The following is a 19,221-nucleotide window of genomic DNA, read 5'->3' on the forward strand; positions in this document are numbered from 1 at the left end:
TTTTTCAAACGAATCAACGAATTTCATCAAAATTGATACACCGTTATTAGAGGTAATTTTATCCGGGCTTAATTTTTTTATTTTTTGTTTTTATTTTAATATACTTTTTGACATTTTAGAACCTTCCAAGCAGATCCGAAATTCCGCTGGCAAGAACAAAAAGATCTATGAGAAGACAAAAGAATCCGCCAGTTTTTAAATGTTATTTTAACGCCATAACATGTTTTTGATAGACATCAAGGAATATTATTTTTCAATTATTAAAATTAGGTAGTTTTTTCAAATTTATTATTTTTACATATTAAATTATGATCTTCAATACCAGTATTATGAATATCAACCACTTTTGAATCAAATATTGAATATGCAGTCAAATAAATCTCTTTTCAATTTTACTTAATTCTTTAATCACTTTCCCAAATTTTAGTCCGTAACAAATTTCTTCGTGTTTGACGTGGCATTTTGTTACAGTCATAAGAGCGCAACATTACCGACTGGTGCTCAAGTTTCTTTTAACAATTCATTCATCCTGAAAAAACAATTAACTTGAATCGAGAGAAAAATTCTTGAACCAAGAAAAAATTTCTTAATTTAAGAATTTTTCTACTCAAATCAACAAGATGAAATTCTTCAAAATTATTGACTTGATTCAAGTAAATTTTTTCTTCTGTGTAGACAACGAAGCTGTGGAAAGTGAAAGTGATGGCTCGACTATAACTTTAGAATCTTTGAAAGACCTTGATATACTTTTAGATAAATTTTCAGTGTTTCGGGAAGCTACCTTCAATGAAAGAAGAAATCTTTCACAAAACTATGATTTTGATGTTTATAACTATTTGTCCAAATTTTTCATTTTCAAAGATGGTAAGGGCTATTTATTGGTGCACTCAATACGCGATGAATGTTAAATTAACGTAACATAAGATAATTTATGAATGAAAAATTAAGAAAATCATTGAAATTGCTCGCTATTTTTGAAACTTTTTGGGGTTTATTAGGCCAGAGCTATCCATAGTATATCTATTTGTATAATAACTCTTGAATGAACGAACCGATGGCCTCTAGAGCTTCTTCATTTAAAATGCATTGAAAAATAATTTTTTTTTTTTTCAATTTTTAAAATAACTATCAGAAAATTTTTTTCTAAATTTTTAATTTTAAATTCTTATATGGAATTGAATTCTCCACAAAATTAATTACTTAGCTTTTTCACTATAAAGTGATAGGAAAAGATTTACAGAGCGTAAAAGTGTAGAGAAAAGATCAAATTGTTTAACGTTGAATGAAATTTACTTTTCAGAGAAATAGTACTAAGTATCCGCTTTATTTTGAGGTGTCAATGATTACCAATATGGTCACTGATTATTTTAAAATTTTTTCTATGAAAATACATTATATTTTAACAGTAGATAAATTTCTTCTTTACCAATTTGCGTTCCTTACTTTATGTTCCAAGGACGTTCTACTTTATCGATAATGTATGATACAATGAGAATATCACAATATTTACTGAAGATTCGAAGGCTAATTTTCGAAAGTAGAACAATTAATTTCGTATATCAAAGGTACGATTCTGTATTGTAATGTTTCTAATTTTTGTAACTGATTCATTTATTTAATGCTTGGAAAATTAAAATATTAAATAATGGAATTTTACTTCAAGCTTCTGCTGTATGAAACAATCGAAAAGCTTGCATAAGATACACACATTGCAGACCACATTAGTTAATTGATCTAATTATTTTCATCAATATTTAAAACCTAATAAGTATGAATAATTGTAAATGTAAATGATCAATTTCACTCAAGCGTAAACGCTTGAGAGATGATTGATAATACGATTCGAAATATTGAATTGAGTAATTGAGATTCACGATAAAATATAACGATCGACCTTGCGTTGATGCAAATCAATTGTGATTAAATATCTTGATGTATTGCTTAAATGGTCGAGCGTAGATAAATGCATTTGACTGGAGCTGAGCTGTACTATGTGGTATGAATATCTTGATAAGAATGTCTAGCCTGTCCTCAGCACGCCAGACGCGAACGCGGATGCGACATAAATTAATTGAATCTATTTCCAATGATACTAAGTAGGGTTTTGCTCAGTAATTAGTGATTGGACAATCTGATGTGTTCAACATATTGATCTCTATTAGCTGTCTAGGCTGGATCAAAGACATTCTTATTTAGTACTCAATAGTAGCGTGTGCTTTTATGAAATCAAGCTTCAAGTTTTATTAAAAGTAATAAGCGACTTTATGGGTTCACGTTTAGTAAGTGTCAATTAAGTGTTACAATTGAAAGCCAGTCGGCTGAAATTTCGTCAGGATGACCAAAAAAATAGTATCGAATAAGTTGAGAAGAAATCCGATCGAAAAGGCGAACCCCCTTAGCCGATTATTTTTTTGGTTTGTATTTTATTTCTTTGTTTGAAGTTGGAGGTCTTTTATTTTTTGTTTCACTCCAGGTGGACGCTGGGGTTATTCAAAAGAGGAGCTCGCAATGGAATCACCATGGATGACCTTTACACTCCGTTGCCGGCTGATAAATCCGAGACTTTGACTGATAATTTGGAAAGGTATTTTCATTTATTATCATCGGAGATTATTATTTTATACCGCGAGCTATTAGTCAAGTGCTTCATGTTTGTAGAAATCAATCAGGGGCTTTACTTTTTTGTGAAATAATTAAAATATCACGTGCTGTCGGATTATCGAAACTCGTTTTTTGGTGTGGATAAATAATTCCAAAAATAGCAAACGTCTGCCGGTACATTGATTTTATAGAATATATTGGGGTAATATTTTTTGAGTGTCTTTTATGGTCGTTGTGATGATTTATTTGAAAAAAAATTAGGAAAACGGCTAACCCTAAAGGCCATTTCTGCAACTTTCCGCTGATTCCATACTTAAGCGCTCAAAATTGCACTTATTGCGTTTTTAAGCTCTTCGAGCTTAAAAATACGATTTATGTGTTGTATTGAGCTCTTCAAGTTCAAGAGTCTGATAGAACATTAACTTTGACAGAGGTGTTCTCAATAAAACACTACTTTTTGAATTTTCAAACCGCAATTACTTTTGAATAAATGAACCGATTTTCACGCGGTTAGCAGCATTTGACGCAGTTTTTGATGCCCTATCAAGAATCTCTGAATTTAAATTGATCGAACAAGAAATTTCGAAGTAATTCCGAAAAAACACTTTCTTCGGTTTTCTTTCGACAACGATAACTCATGAACGAATCAACCGATTTCGACCGGCCTGGCAGCAATCAACGTGGTTTTTTAATGGTAAGAGATTAGTTTTTGAAATCGATCAGTAAAGCCGTTTAAAAGTTATTCCGGAAAAACCACAGTTGAAAAAATTTTTTTGTAGTTTTTTTGAAATTTTTCAAAATTTACCAATTCGAATCGGTCCAAATTATATTCAAAATATAAGTTTGGTCAAGCTCCTTTGAATGGCATTAACCGCAATAAAGTTGGTCAATTTGTTCAAAAGTTATGAGAAGTTTACATACGGCAACACACACACACATACGGACATCATCGCAAAAACATTCAGGGAAGCTTCTTAGGACCTCAAAACGTCGAAATCTGATATGAACTCGATTTTTGAATAACGGGGTAAAACTAATAACTTCCGGAACTGAAAATTTTCAATTTTCTTAGCGGGAAGTTAAAAAATACCAAAATTTATTGTTTTCACTGTTCTTCTGAAGTTATTATTGATTTTATTGATATAAAATGATCATTTGCAAATTTCATCTGAAAATTTTCTGACATTTCTATATTAATAATGACTCAATCATCCGACTTTATTGAATCACTTTAATCGGTTGTATAGATTATCACGATTCATAAAGCAAAAAAGGCATTTATCATTGATATGTAATTAATGCATTGTACATTACCATACCTACATAAGTGATATGAATTAATAATTTTCGTTATTAAAAGCGTTTATTACAATTAACTTTATTAATTTAACCGATATTTATGCAATATTTCTCGTTTTTTAGTGGAAATAAATGGAATTTTATTTCGAGAGAACTAATCTGAATATATAGTATAATTTTGTGAGTCCCGAAATAAATGAACAATTTTGTAATTATTATTTTTGAGCTCGTAGAGCTCAAAAGCATAAAAAAGCTATCTCTTTGAGTTTGGAGAGCTCAAAATAACACAGAAATTGTATTTTTGAGCTTGAAGAGCTCAAAAACATCGTGAGCGCAATTTTAAGCACCTAGGTCTAGAATTAGCGGGAAATTTCAGGGATGGCCTTCAGGGTTAACCGTTTTTCTAATTTTCCAAAAGCTATCGTACTTGTCCGTGTATAACCTCTTCGAAAATCCACACTATAAATAAAAAAAAAAAAAAAAAAAAAAACACTTTTTTAATGTAAAAGTAGCACTTAATCAATTAAGAAAAATTTCGATACATTTAACTAAATTGAAAATTGAATCGGATGACCCAGGAATCAAGCTCGGTTAAAATTTGGTTACTCTTCAAGGGCTTTTTCATTTAAGCTATCCGAGCCCTTTATTCTGTCCCTTAATGAGACCTTTACAAGTCTGTCATTTCTCCGTACAAAAGTCTGTCATTTCTCGGCGACCGCATCGCAAATTATTGGACTCTGTCTATTTTACTTGAACATGTTATGCATCTTTTTTCACTTACTCTTATGGGAAAAGAATTTACTTAGTATCATCGTACTTCTCTACAGGGTGTCTCTGAAGTGGCGGGAGTAATTGTTGGGGTCGATAGAGAAAAAAATACTGAATCGAAAGTTCCTGAGCCAAAAATTTTTTTGGGCCATAGAATTTGAGTTATGAATTAAAAACGATAGCCAATCAGAAGCGCGCTATTCGAGAAATGAAAATGAGCGGGGAAGTAGAGGAGACGCGAGAGTGAGATGCTGCAATAGCAGCTTACTCGCTCACACAAAGCCGAGCATGAGAGGGGATTGTGACGCTATGAGCCGAGTACGTAAGTGTGAATGAGTGGATGTATGAGGTCGCAAGCGGACGGCTTAATGTATGAGTGTGTGTCCGTGTATCGCAGCATTATTGGAGGCGTTGTAACGCTGAATTAAAGCTAACCGGGTACTCTAAGACAGAGGAAAAATTTTAATTTTTATTTTTATTCGAAAAAATTTAATAAAAAAATAAAAAGGCCCAAGATTTAACCAGACCCACAGAAACGGAGAGTAAATTTTTAATTCTCATTTATTTTGCTGGGGATTATTTTCAAATACAAAAAAAAAAAAAAGGCTAAGATTCAACTGGAATCCAAAAAGAGATGGATGAAAAATTTTATTTTTTATTTTTAATCAGCAAAATTATTTTTCTTTAAAAAAGAGCCCAATCTCGACTGGAGCAAGAAAAAATGATTGAAAAATTTTATTATTAATTTTCAATCAACAAAATTATTATAAAAAAATAAATGGGCCCAAGTCTCAACCGGACCCAAACAAACGGATAAAAATTTTTATTACTTACTTAATTTGGTGGAAATTATTTTTAAAAACGAAGAAAATTCCCAAGACTCGATCGGACCCAAAAAAATAATTAAAAGAATTTTTTTCCTTATTTTCAATCACCAAAATCATGTTTCTTCAAAAAAGGCCCAATCTCAACCGGACTAGAAGAAACTGATTGAAAAATTTTATTTTTATTATTAATCGAGAAAATTATTTTGAAAAAAAAATAGGGCCCAGAATCAACCGGACAAACAATGGACTTGAGTTCAATTTTTTTCTTAATTTATAATTTGACATTCTACCTGTTAATTCACCGATAGATAATTCTAATAAAAATATCAAAATTATTCGGACTTGAGTTCAATTTTTTTCTTAATTTATAATTTGACACTCTACCTGTTAATTCACTGATAGATAATTCTAATAAAAATATCAAAATTATTCGGACTTGAGTTCAATTTTTTCTTAATTTATAATTTGACATTCTACCTGTTAATTCACTGATAGATAATTCTATTAAAAATATCAAAATTATTCGGACTTGAGTTCAATTTTTTTTTAATTTATCATTTGACATTTCGCTTGTTGATTAAGTGATTAATAATTTTAATAATAATATCAAAATTATCAGGACTCGAGAGCGATTTTTTTTTTAGTATATTTTTTTACATTTTACCTGTCAATTAACTGATAAATAATTTCAATTAAAATATCAAAATTATTCGGACTTGAGTTCAATTTTTTTTTTTAATTTATTAGTTGACATTTTACCTGTTAATTAACTGATAAATAATTTTAATAAAAATATCAAAATTATCAGGACTCGAGAGCGATTTTTTTTTTCAATTCCTTATTTGACATTTTACCTGTCAATTAATTAAAAAATAATTTTAATTAAAATATCAAAATTATTGGGACTTGAGTTCAATGTTTGTTTTAATTTATTTTTTGACATTTTACCTGACGATTAATTGAAAAATTATTTTACAGAATAATTCCCAGCAAAATAAATGAGAAATGAAAGTTTTCCATCCGTTTGGTTGGGTCCGGTTGAGTCTTGGGCAATTCCTTCTGTTTTCAAAAATTATTCCGAGCATAAGAAATAAGTAATAAAAATTTTCTATCTGTTCGTTTTGGTCCGGTTGAGTCTGGGGCCTATTTTCTTTTTTGAAATAATTTTGTCAATTAATAATTGATAATAAATTTTTTCAATCAGTTTTTTATCGTCTTGTCAAGATTAGGCTGATTTTTGTTCAATAAATTTTTGTTTGTTATTGAAAAGAGAAAATAAATTTTTTTGCATTCTTCTATTCTTGGCTCTGGTCGAGTCTTGGGCATTTTTTTCGTTTTTAAAAATAATTCCTAGCAAAATGAATGGGAAATAAAAGTTTTCGATCCGTTTGTTTGGGTCCGATTGAGTCTGGGGCCTATTAATTTTTTTAAGAATAATGTTGTTAATTAATAATTGATAATAAAATTTTTCAATCAGTTATTCGAAGTCTGTTTGAGATTGGGCCTTTCTTTTCAAGGAAAATTAATCTTGGTGATCAAGTAATAAAAAATTTCTATCCGTTTATTTGGGTCCTGCTGCGTCTTGGGTCTATTTTTTTTTTTTTCTTAATAATTTAGTTAATTAATATTTAGAAATAAAATTTTTCGATTTATCTTTTTTCGGGTCCGGTCGAGTCTTGGGCAATTTTTTTTGTTTCGAAAAATAATTCCCAACAAAAAAAACAGGAATAAAAGTTTTCTTTCCGTTTGTTTGGGTCCAGTTAAGTCTGGGGCCTATTTTCTTTTTTTAAAAAATTTTGTTGATTAAAAATTCATTATAAAACTTTTCAATTATTTTTTCTTGCTCCAGTCGAGATCAGGCCCTTTTTCAAAGGAAAATAATTTTGCTGATTAAAAATAGAAAAACAAAGATTTTCAATTTATTTTATTTCGGGTCTGGTCGAGTCTAGGGCATTTTTATCGTTTTCAAAAATAATTTCCTGCAAAATAAATAAGTAATAAAAATTATTTATCCGTTTGTTTGGGTCCAGTTGAGTCTAGGGCCTCATTTGTTTTTTTAATTAGTTTTGATGATCAACAATAAAAATAAAATTTTTGGATCATTTTTTCTGGGTCCGGTCGAAATTGAGCCTTTTATTATAAAAAAGTTAATTATGATGATTAAAAATGAATAGTAAAATTTTTTTATTCATCTCCCTTTCGGTCTGATGGAGTCTTGGGCATTTTTTTCGTTTTTAAAGATAATTTCCAGCAAATTAAGTAAGTAATAAAAATTTTCTATCCGTTTGTTTAAGTCCGGTTAAGTCTGTGGCTTATTTTCTTTTTTAAATAATATTTGATTAATAATAAAAATAAAAATTTTTTAATTAGTTTCTATTTGTTTATTTGAGATTTGGCCTTTTTTCGAAAAGAAATTAATTTGGCTGATTGAAAATAAAAACAAAATTTTTCAATTTTTTTTTTTTTTTTTGGGTCCGGTCGAGTCTTGGGCGATTTTCTTCGTTTTTTAAAATAATTCCCATCAAAATAAATAAGTAATTAAAACTATCTATCTGTTTGTTTGGGTCCGGTTGAGTCTGCGGACTATTTTTTTTTTTAAATAATTTTGTTGATTGAAAATTAATAATAAAAATTTTTTAATCATTTTTTTGCTCCAGTCGAGATTGGGCCTTTTTTAAAAGAAACAATTTTGCTGATTGAAAATAAGGAAAAATTTTTGTACTGTTATTTTTTTGGATCCGATCGAGTCTTGGGCATTTTTTTCGTTTTTAAAGATAATTTCCAGCAAATTAAGTAAGTAATAAAAATTTTTATCCGTTTGTTTGGGTCCGGTTGAGACTTGGGCCCATTTATTTTTTTATAATAATTTTGTTGATTGAAAATTAATAATAAAATTTTTCAATCATTTTTTCTTGCTCCAGTCGAGATTGGGCTCTTTTTTAAAGAAAAATAATTTTGCTGATTAAAAATAAAAATAAAATTTTTTCATCCATCTCTTTTTGGATTCCAGTTGAATCTTAGCCTTTTTTTTTTTTTTTTGTATTTGAAAATAATCCCCAGCAAAATAAATGAGAATTAAAAATTTACTCTCCGTTTCTGTGGGTCTGGTTAAATCTTGGGCCTTTTTATTTTTTTTTATTAAATTTTTTCGAATAAAAATAAAAATTAAAATTTTTTCCTCTGTCTTAGAGTACCCGGTTAGCTTTAATTCAGCGTTACAACGCCTCCAATAATGCTGCGATACACGGACACACACTCATACATTAAGCCGTCCGCTTGCGACCTCATACATCCACTCATTCACACTTACGTACTCGGCTCATAGCGTCACAATCCCCTCTCATGCTCGGCTTTGTGTGAGCGAGTAAGCTGCTATTGCAGCATCTCACTCTCGCGTCTCCTCTACTTCCCCGCTCATTTTCATTTCTCGAATAGCGCGCTTCTGATTGGCTATCGTTTTTAATTCATAACTCAAATTCTATGGCCCAAAAAAATTTTTGGCTCAGGAACTTTCGATTCAGTATTTTTTTCTCTATCGACCCCAACAATTACTCCCGCCACTTCAGAGACACCCTGTATAATTTAAAATTGTATCACTTAGGCGGTAGCATAGTAAAAATATTCTTGTTATTTATTACTTAGATCATTTGTATGAATTACGATGTTAACATTGTAAAAATTCATGAGTTAATAGTAATTTTTAAAATATAAAATTATAAAATTTGAGATAATGAAAGATTAGTTTCAGATTACGATGTTACTGTTGTAATTTTTAATTTTATTTTCTTTCCATGTATCATGATTATCATTTGCGTAACACTACTTGTATATGTCTTATCATTTTATATGCATATTACATATATTTACATTTCATTAATACCTTTGTCAAGTTATGAAAGAAGTCTGCGCCGCTTGAGAAATTTTTTGGGTGTTTACATTAAATTTTTATCAAACTCTGACGAGTACCCGAGTTAAAATTCTAGTTCCGTTTTAACCGTAAAAATGTCCAAACTCTTTGAAGTCTAATATGCTGCTAAAAATCAAGTCTGTTTTGACGGTATCGGACAATAAGTACGGTTAAACCAGACGTACGCAGGTCTGTTTTAACCGTAAAAATTTCCAAAAGTATAATATTATTATTATACTTGTCATCTCGTTGATTATTATTATTTTTTTTTGTCATCTTGTAGTTCTTAGCCGCGAAAATTTAAATTAAGAAAAAACAAATTTTTATGAAAAGTTGACATTTAAAAATTAAAAATAAATAATAATAATATTAACCTTAGAAAAATGATTTTTTTTTCAAAAATTTGGATTTTGAAAAAAAAAAAATTACTCTATTCTAAATTCAGCTTACTTTACATATTTTCACGGCACAAAGTTTTAAAATATAAAAGAATCGTAGGTAATTGTTTAGTTTCACGTTTTTAAAAGTAAACTAGGTGTCGCAATTTAAATGTTAACTTGAATTTTACTCTGATAGAAAATCGGTAATAAAATTCATCCACTTAGCCTATCAATATTTGGTAATTTGTTTCGTATTCTATGGATAAAAATAAATAATTAAAAAAAAATTTTTCGAAAATATTAACTTTTTAATATTTTTTGTTTTATTCAACACTTGACGTTTTTCATATTTTTTTTTCTAAAATTGACATTTTTCGCAATTGTTGGTTATTCAGAAATTAAAATTTCTCAAAATTTTCTATTTTAGATTTACTCTAATAAAAAAAAAAAAAATATTTTACAAGTAGAAAAAAAATTTTTTAATATTTTGTTAAAACTTTTTTTTAAATCCAAAATCTTACATCTTTCATAACTTTTTTTATCCAAATATTAACATTTTTTTAAAAAGAAATTTTGAAAAATTTTTCTACTTTAGACTTACTCTAAAAAAAAAAAAATATCCACTAAGTAGAAAATAATCTAACGTTGATTTCACACCCTGATCTATAGTGACCATCGAAATAAATAATCATCAAATCTTAAAATTGAAAATAGAAGTATAAGATGAATAATTGGGAATAAGAAATTAAATTTCAATTTTTATTTATAAAAGGCATAAGAAAAAGTAGAAAGAGAAAAGAAATTGAAGACAAAAAGGTGTCATTTGGTCCACTTGTGACCAAACTATAAGCTTTTGAACATTTATAAATATTTGAATTTACAACTGGATTACGTAACATATTTTTTTTTAATCCACGGCTTTTTTCTTGATAATTTATTTATTTATTTTTTTTTTTTTTTTCAATTTCAAGATCCTGTATATGTAGATCTTAAGCATTTTTAGAGTAATAATATGTAAAATAAGTTAAAATATTTTTTATCTCGAATTCAAAATTTTATAAACACTGATAAAAAAACAATCTTGACTCAAAAAACCTTTTTTCTTCCAAATTTGAACTCTTGAAACTAGATATAGATATATTTCTTTCAAGAATTTTTGTCTCTTGATTCAAAATAGGCGATAACATTGATTCAAAATGATACCGACTTGTGTTAAGAATGGCTTTTTTTTGAGTCATTAATTTACTTATTTCCAAGAAATAATTTTTTTTCGGTATAACAATTAAAGACTATTTAGTTTTTGAAATATACTTTAGTGAACTATTTTAAATTTTTTAAACGATAATGTTATTTTGGTTGAAAAACTAAATGTATCGATTGAAGATAATGTAGCTCTTAAGCCAAGAAAATCTAAATCAAGACAAAAAATTTTTAACGGAAAATAATCATTTGTCTTCCAAAATAAATTTTTAGATCAAGAAAATATCTCTTGAGTCAACATAAATTTTCTATCAGTGTATTATTAGGGATAATGGAAATTTTGAATGTCTATAGATATAATTATTATTATTCATTTAATTTCTTCGTGAAGTTCTTTTTCAGATTTCACTTAGAATGTAGTTATTTGAAGATGCGCCATTTAAAAAGTTTATAATGGTACTGAGATTCAGCGTTTACCAGTCGGCCGTGTAGCGATGCGGGTAGCGCGTAAGTATGGCGAGCGATAGGTTCCGAGTTCGGTTTTTGGTTAGGGCAAAGCGATTCTTATTTATTTCTTTCTTTACGAAGCGTATTAGGGTAATTAGACATAATAATCCTTTCCTCCTATCTCTCTACTCCTTAATCTGTAAAAACTAGACAGTAAATAATCCCTGTTCGAGGAAAATTACTCTCTTGAATTTGGGAGATGGTTCATTTTTTTTTTTTTTGTTAAAAAATTAATTTATATATTTTTTTCTGTTCATAAACGAAATTTATAGTAGTAATAATTGTTAATGACAAATTTTTATATTAATGACAATTATTATTAATTATTACTACTTATTGTATATAACAATAATAATTATTATTGCAGTGATTAAAACAAAAAAATAAATAAATAAATAGGATTTCGGTTGGATTTGAACCCGGATCCCTAAGAATTTCAAAATTTAATTTATTATTTATTATTATTATTATCATCTTTAATATTATTATTATTTCAAGTCTGGTTTGACCGTAATCGTGGTAAAATGGGACAAAACTTCACTAGTTACGGTGAAACCAGACCTCAGTTTAAATGAACTATCAATACAGCGCCAAGTCTGTTTTGATCGTAAAATTGGGATGGGAAAAAATTACGGTTAAAACGGAACTCAAATTTCGACTCGGGTATATAATTTGAGTTGGAAATACCTGCAATTCAATTATTACTCATTTATTTATTTACTTCTTAATATTTTAATTTAAGATATTACATATTAAATTTTTATTCTTATATAAACTCCCTATATTACTCTGATATTAAAAACGAAACACAAATTAGACAAAAGCATGAGAACTAATTTTATTAATTTCATTATAAATTTACAGGTGATAATTTAAAATCACAAATTTATTACGACTGTGATCGACTTATTCTGTTTACGGAACATTCAATTCGAGGTCATAGTATTTCGCACACTGATAGAATATATCTAATTCTTCCTTAGATGAACGTTCGCACTGGAAACCAGTAGAATCATCGTAATTACATGATCTCTTGCAGCATTCAGTGCTCGTAGAACACTAAAAAAAAAAAAGCATTATTAATTTTCTAATATTTTTTGAAGAAATAGACATAAAAAAATTATATTTCTAGGCATTACCTTATCTCCATCTAACGTGCATGGTTGTTTTTGTTCCTGACTGATAACTTCTATCATAACAAAAGCTACTAAAAACAAAACTATCAATTTTGTAATGGTCAATCAACCGCTGTAACAACCTGAGTAAAAATGAAATTATTATTTTTTACGAAAATATAATAAATTTCGTTCGACTGCCGCATCACCGCTGCATTACCGCCGTTTGGTGGTATATATTGAAATAAAATATTTGCTGATCATTCAAATAGCTAAACTAAATTTATGTAGTAAACTTACGGCTTGTAGCTCAGTTGGTAATAATGTTCGAGACTCTCATGCTGACGACCTAGGTTCGAATCCCATCGCAGTTTGATTTTGAAAATTCTGTCAGAGTATTTCGATAGGCGTACCGATTCTGTTCAACCCGAGGATGAAATTCAAAATCTACATCAACAACACGACTAAAAAAATTAATAATTTCGCGGTGCTTCGCCCTGATTTAAAAAATTTTTTTTTGTTTAAATATTAGGCATTTGAATAAAAAAAGATTGAACAATGGGTCTTATATTAAAATTTCTAGTCAGATTTTTCCTTAATTAATTATTGCGTAATAAATTAATTATGATGCTATTTTCTGTAGGTATAATTTAGAATTAGTGCGGCAGAGGTGCAGCGGTGGTGCGGCGATGCTAGGGAGAGTAAATTTTTAGCGTGCGGTGGTAATGCGGCGATCGGACGAAATTTATTATTTTTTCGTAAAAAATAATAATTTCATTTTTACTCGGGTTTCACATCATTTTTAATTCTAAATGAATCATTTTAATGAATATTTATGACCTGAAATAGCCAATTTTCATAACATGGTAATGTTTGGCGACATCAGAAAATGTTTTCACGAGTTATCATGTAATTGATTTTCATTTTATCACAAGTTAACGTATATTATTTTATTCCTTTATACGCGCTGTAAGTTTAAATAATTTTCATACTAAAAATATTGAATTTCATTCAAAATTTGTTTTTATTTAAACCACCAATTTGTAATTATTTAAAAAAATTTTGTTTTGTTCCCCGAAAGAGTTTCAACAGCTGTTTGATGATTCGGTCGACTAATTCCGTTTGTTGTGTTTAAAAACTTGATCGTTATTTTTTCTTCGCAATACTTCAAAGAAAATATTTAATCAATAAAATTGAATTTGAACAGCTGATTAACAACAAATAGTTACTTGGTTGAATGAGTCTTTTCTTTTGGATCAAATATTGAGATGAAGTTATTTGTTCAAAAGTATCATTTGTTATTACTCAGAGTGCAAAATAACAACTGATTAATTTAACCATTGAGAAAACATATTATTGTCCCTCTAAAAAAAAACAATTAATGTTTTATAATTTTGTTGTAGAGCATGGAGCAATGAGTTGAAGAAGTTGAAATCCAATCAATCTCCAGAAAACGATGATAATCATACAACAAAACCAGCTAAGCCAAGTTTGCTACGAGCAATCATCAAAACCTTTTGGATGAAGTTTGCAGCAATGGGAATGTTCCAATTGATTGAGCAGCTTGTTTTATTCAATTTGCAGCCAATCATTCAAAGTATCATAATTTCATACTTTCAAGCTGAAAATGGGAAGTCGATGACTCAAAATGAAGCCCTGAGCTGGGCTGTAGCGCTCATTATCGTGAAACTGGGAATCACATTGATAGTTCATCACATGAATTTCTTCGGGCAGATATTGGGGATGAGATTGAGACTGGCCTGTTGTTCTCTAGTCTACAGAAAGAGTTTGAAACTGAGCAAAACAGCGCTTGATAAAACTCCGGCTGGCCAGGTGGTTAATCTTCTCAGCAACGATGTCAATCGCTTTGATATGCTTCCTGAGTTCCTCAATTATCTATGGATCACACCGCTTCAGGTAAAATTTGCATGAGTTGTGTCAGACGTAAATAGTTTAAGAATTGTGTTATTTTGTGATGACTAGATCATTGTGATTGGATCCATAATCTGGCGCAGTATTGGGATCTATACTCTGGTGGGCTACGGAATGCTATTCTTGATAACAATTCCGATCCAAAGCTACGTGGGAATTGTCACAGGAAAACTCAGAGATGTTACTGCTAAATTAACTGATCGACGAGTTCAGCTCATGAGTGAACTAATCGCCGGCATTCAAGTATGTTGACATTCATTACAACAGTTAGAGATAGTGTAGCAACAGGTAATGTTGTCCGCTTGATTAAAATTGATCTATATGTTTGTGATAGGTTGTAAAAATGTATGCATGGGAGAGACCATTCAATAAAATAGTCACACAAACAAGATCGAATGAAATAAAACAGATACTTCGGTCGAATAACATACGAGGGTTGTATTCCAGTTCTTCAGAATTCACACAAAAGGCGATGATGTTCATGACACTGGTTATCTTCATAATGATCGATGATAATCCAATAAATCCAGAAATCACCTTCCAAATATCAATTTATTACAGCACTCTTCAATTGCTCATGACGATATTCTTCCCGATATCAATTATTTCACTGATCCAAAGTATCGTAGCTGTCAAAAGGATTGAGGTATAAGATTTAATACTTTTTTAGTTAATTTAGCAATAATATATTATGATATTACAGGAATTTCTTATGCTGGATGAGGTTGAAAGAAAGACAGAAGCACCGACAATCGAATTTCTTCAGATATCAAAAGTTGATGAAAGCTTGGAGAAAAAAGTTGGGCCAAAAGCTGTTGTAGTTAAGTTAGACAAAGTTTCAGCCAATTGGAAGTTTGGCCAATTGCCTCCAACATTATTTGAAGTGTCATTGAAGATCAACGGAGGAGAACTTTGTACTCTGGTAGGCCCAGTCGGTTCGGGCAAAAGTTCTTTTTTGAATTTACTCCTGCAGGAGCTGCCAGTGGGTGCAGGAATGGTTGGACTCTTTCAGTTCTCTGATGGAGAATCAGCAGATGCAAAATCTCAATTAGGATTCATACAGGACAATCCTGAAATGAAGATATCATACGCTAGTCAGGATGCATGGCTCTTTACAGGAACTGTGAGAGAGAACATTCTCTTTGGACTAGAGTATGATAAAACGCATTATCAAGAGGTTAATAAAAAAATCATTTATTTTCGTTCTTCATTTTTCTAGTGATCGATTATAATGATCTCAGGTGACGAAAGTTTGTTCTCTTCTGCGGGATTTCAAACATCTGCCGAATGGAGATCTCACTATAGTCGGAGAACGAGGAGCTTCACTGTCAGGCGGCCAGAGAGCGAGAGTCAATTTGGCCAGAGCAATCTACCGACGAGCCGATCTGTATCTTCTAGATGATCCGTTGAGTGCTGTTGATGCACGTGTCGCTCGACGGCTCTTCAAAGATTGCATCCTAGAGTATTTGAAGGGTAAAACGCGGATCTTGGTGACGCATCAACTCAATTATCTCAAGCAAGCTGATACTATCGCAGTTATGGAGCGCGTAAGAATGAAAGCTCTTAATGTTATCTTTATAATACTCGTGATAATACTGTTTATCTCACTAGGGCTCGATCAAGCATCACGGAACTTTTGATACTTTAATTCAAACAAGTTCTGTTTTCAACAATATGCTCAACGCTCTAAAGAAGAACGAGGACGAAAAAAAAACTGAAGCTGCCGAAGAGCAAAGTTCTGACAAGCAAGAGACGGAAGTCGCAAGCGAAAAAAATAATTTCTTCCGTCGAGCTAAGACCAGGATGTCCCAAATTTCGATCAGATCTCACGATAGTTACAAATTCGTAAGTATTTCTTCGGAAAATAACAGCTCTAGTGAACATAATTAACTGCAGCAATGTTTTAGATGGTCAATGAAGATGCTGACGAAGTGAATCTTAAAAATACTATCCCCGACGAAGTAAAGGGTGAAGGATTTATCTCCAAGGAGATTTACTTCCGATATTTCCACGAAGGTGGTGGGATCATTGGATGCCTTCTGCTGGTCCTGATGTTCATTCTGACCCAGGTTGCTGCGGTCGGTGTCGATCAGTGGATGACTTTCTGGACAACTCTAGAAACATTCAGGCCTTGTATCCAAAGTGCAGGTGGCATGTGTCCAGGGGCTGTACGTGAATCTAACGCTCTCATTAACAACACCATATTGAGCTCACTTCTTGATAGCGATGGTTTGCTACCCGCCGAAACTGCAGTCTACATCTACCTCGCTCTTCTCATCACTTTCGTCACTCTGTCCATGTCTAGGGCCCGTTTTCTCATATGGGTCGGCATGAGAGCTGCACGCAAGCTCCACAATCAAATGTTTTCTAATCTTCTCCAAGCGACCATGTATTTCTTCAACACTAATCCTTCGGGTAACTATTTAAACCATCTTGAAATATTTAATGAACTCTTGATTTATCCATTTGATTAAATGAAACTATGATATTTCTTTTTTTTTCAGGTCGACTTTTAAACAGATTCTCAAAAGACGTTGGAGCAATGGATGATTTACTTTTACAATTTATGATTGAATCATTTCTTATACTGATAGGAGTTATTGGTATCTTGATAAATATAATTTCTGTTAATATCTGGATGATAGGAGTTACAGTCATTATCGGGATTGTGTTCTACTTTTTATCATTTTACTATCTGAGAGCTGCCCAAGATGTCAAGCGACTAGAGGGAATCAGTAAGAATAACCAACACTCAATTTTTTCTATTTTCACATAGCTTGCAAACGATAACTGATTTTAAATTTCAGCAAAAAGTCCAGTTTTTACACATGTAAGCACAACACTGAATGGTCTAACAACGATAAGAAGTTGCGGAAAAGATGTGCAAATAACATTAAGAAACGAATTTGATCGGTATCAAAATGAACACACCAGAGCATGGTATTCAGTTGTAGCTTCTGGATCAGCATTTGGTTTCAGTATCGATTTGATCACTTGCATCTTCATTGGTGTTTTATGTTTTCTATTAATTTTGATTAATCCTGGTAATTTCTAATTTGATTACAACAGCGTAAATAATATGTAAATATTTTGTTTGATTAGAATTTTCAATACTTTCACAGAAAACACTTTTGGAGCGTCAGTTGGTCTGGCTATTTCACAGTCATTAGTTATGACGGGTGCGCTACAACATGGAGTCAAGCAAATGACTCAAGTAATATCACAAATGACAGCTGTAGAGAGGATAATTCAGTACACTGACTTACCAAAAGAAGGTCCTATAGAATCATCAAAACCGTTGCCTGAAAACTGGCCATCCAAAGGCCGAATTCAGTGGAAGAATGTTTATCTCAGTTACAAAAAAGATGATCCTGCTGTCTTAAAGGTATAAAGATCGCGAGTTATACTTAAGCTTGTAAGTGAATTTCAAAATTATTCAATTAGTTATTTTTTCTGCTGACTAGAACATTGACCTGATGATCGAGCCGGGCTGGAAGGTTGGAGTTGTCGGAAGAACTGGTGCCGGAAAATCCTCCTTGATATCTGCGCTCTTTCGACTAGTCGATGACGGTCTCGAGGGGCAAATAATTATTGACGGTGTTGACACTAAAACAATCGGGCTTCAAGATTTACGATCGAGCATATCAATAATTCCACAGGAGCCTGTTTTATTTTCTGAGACACTACGATACAATCTCGATCCCTTTGGGAAATATACCGATAAAGAAATCTGGGACGCTTTGAGGGAAGTTGAATTGAGTGACTTGGCCCTCGACCAATGGGTCACCGAAGGCGGAACAAACTTCAGCGTAGGTCAGCGTCAGCTGATATGCCTCGCTCGCGCTCTGCTGAGAAACAATCGAATCCTAGTTCTCGACGAAGCTACCGCCAATATCGACTCTCGGTATGTATTATCCCTGCTCCTATCGACCCAAATTTCCTAATAATGTGTCACTTGAACGGTGGTTTTGATGGTAGGACTGATGCGTTGATCCAGCGAGCTATTCGCTCGAAATTCGTAGACTGCACAGTTATAACAATAGCTCACAGATTGAATACAATCATCAATAGCAACAGGATTCTAGTGATGGACAATGGATGTGCAGCGGTAAATGATCAATAAAATGTTCTCTATTTATTTGTTCTATACATCAATTATTAATGTTCTTTATCCAACAGGAATTTGATACACCTTACAAATTGCTGATAGAAAAACCGGATAGCATATTCGCCAAAATGGTCAAACAAACCGGGCCATCCATGACTGCTAAAATAATTTATGAAGTAATGGAATTTCATACCCAGCAAACAAATTTATCACCTGGCTAATTCCATTATTGTTGGGCTATATATACTTCTAATGCATCGGCTGATGCGTAATCAAAATTATCCGATTCTATTTTTTTTATTTATTATTACATTCTTTGTATCATTTATTTATACTTTTATAGCTTACAAAAATATAGTATTTTAATTTACACTCAATATTACAAAATCTTACGTATTGATATTTTTGTTATTTTTACCATTTGATCTTGAAATCGTATTTTTTTTACCCGAAAGGAACTACGTTCAACATTATGAAAACTATTCGAATCTTTAATTCACTAAAAGGTTTCGAATGATACGAATCAAATCAATAACCTTCTAAGTTATCACCCGATAAACAAGTACTATCAATGATA

General features: G+C 31.1%; 1 protein-coding gene across 2 annotated transcripts; it reads left to right on the forward strand.

Annotated features, from left to right (window-relative positions):
• The first annotated feature begins 1,635 nt into the window (after positions 1-1,635).
• On the forward strand, positions 1,636-19,017 carry LOC141538337 (ATP-binding cassette sub-family C member 4-like). Of its 2 annotated transcripts, XM_074259724.1 has the most exons (15): positions 1,636-2,414; positions 2,474-2,584; positions 14,008-14,521; positions 14,588-14,779; positions 14,871-15,182; positions 15,240-15,713; positions 15,778-16,083; positions 16,148-16,381; positions 16,444-16,951; positions 17,041-17,271; positions 17,344-17,580; positions 17,659-17,921; positions 18,001-18,440; positions 18,515-18,644; positions 18,716-19,017. In XM_074259724.1, exons 1-15 carry the CDS (start codon positions 2,335-2,337, stop codon positions 18,863-18,865), a joined length of 4,182 nt encoding a protein of 1,393 aa, XP_074115825.1. In that variant the 5' UTR covers positions 1,636-2,334; the 3' UTR covers positions 18,866-19,017. The 2 variants fall into 2 exon arrangements, with proteins under 2 accessions (XP_074115825.1, XP_074115827.1); XM_074259726.1 differs by lacking the exons at positions 1,636-2,414; positions 2,474-2,584 and adding an exon at positions 13,314-13,513 and having other exon boundaries at positions 18,716-19,016.
• Positions 19,018-19,221: the final 204 nt, after the last annotated feature.

This window comes from Cotesia typhae, unplaced genomic scaffold (assembly GCF_013202065.1).
Source record: "Cotesia typhae breed Kobodo isofemale line unplaced genomic scaffold, CoteBio_Ctyphae contig_20, whole genome shotgun sequence".
Lineage (NCBI taxonomy): Eukaryota > Metazoa > Arthropoda > Insecta > Hymenoptera > Braconidae > Cotesia > Cotesia typhae.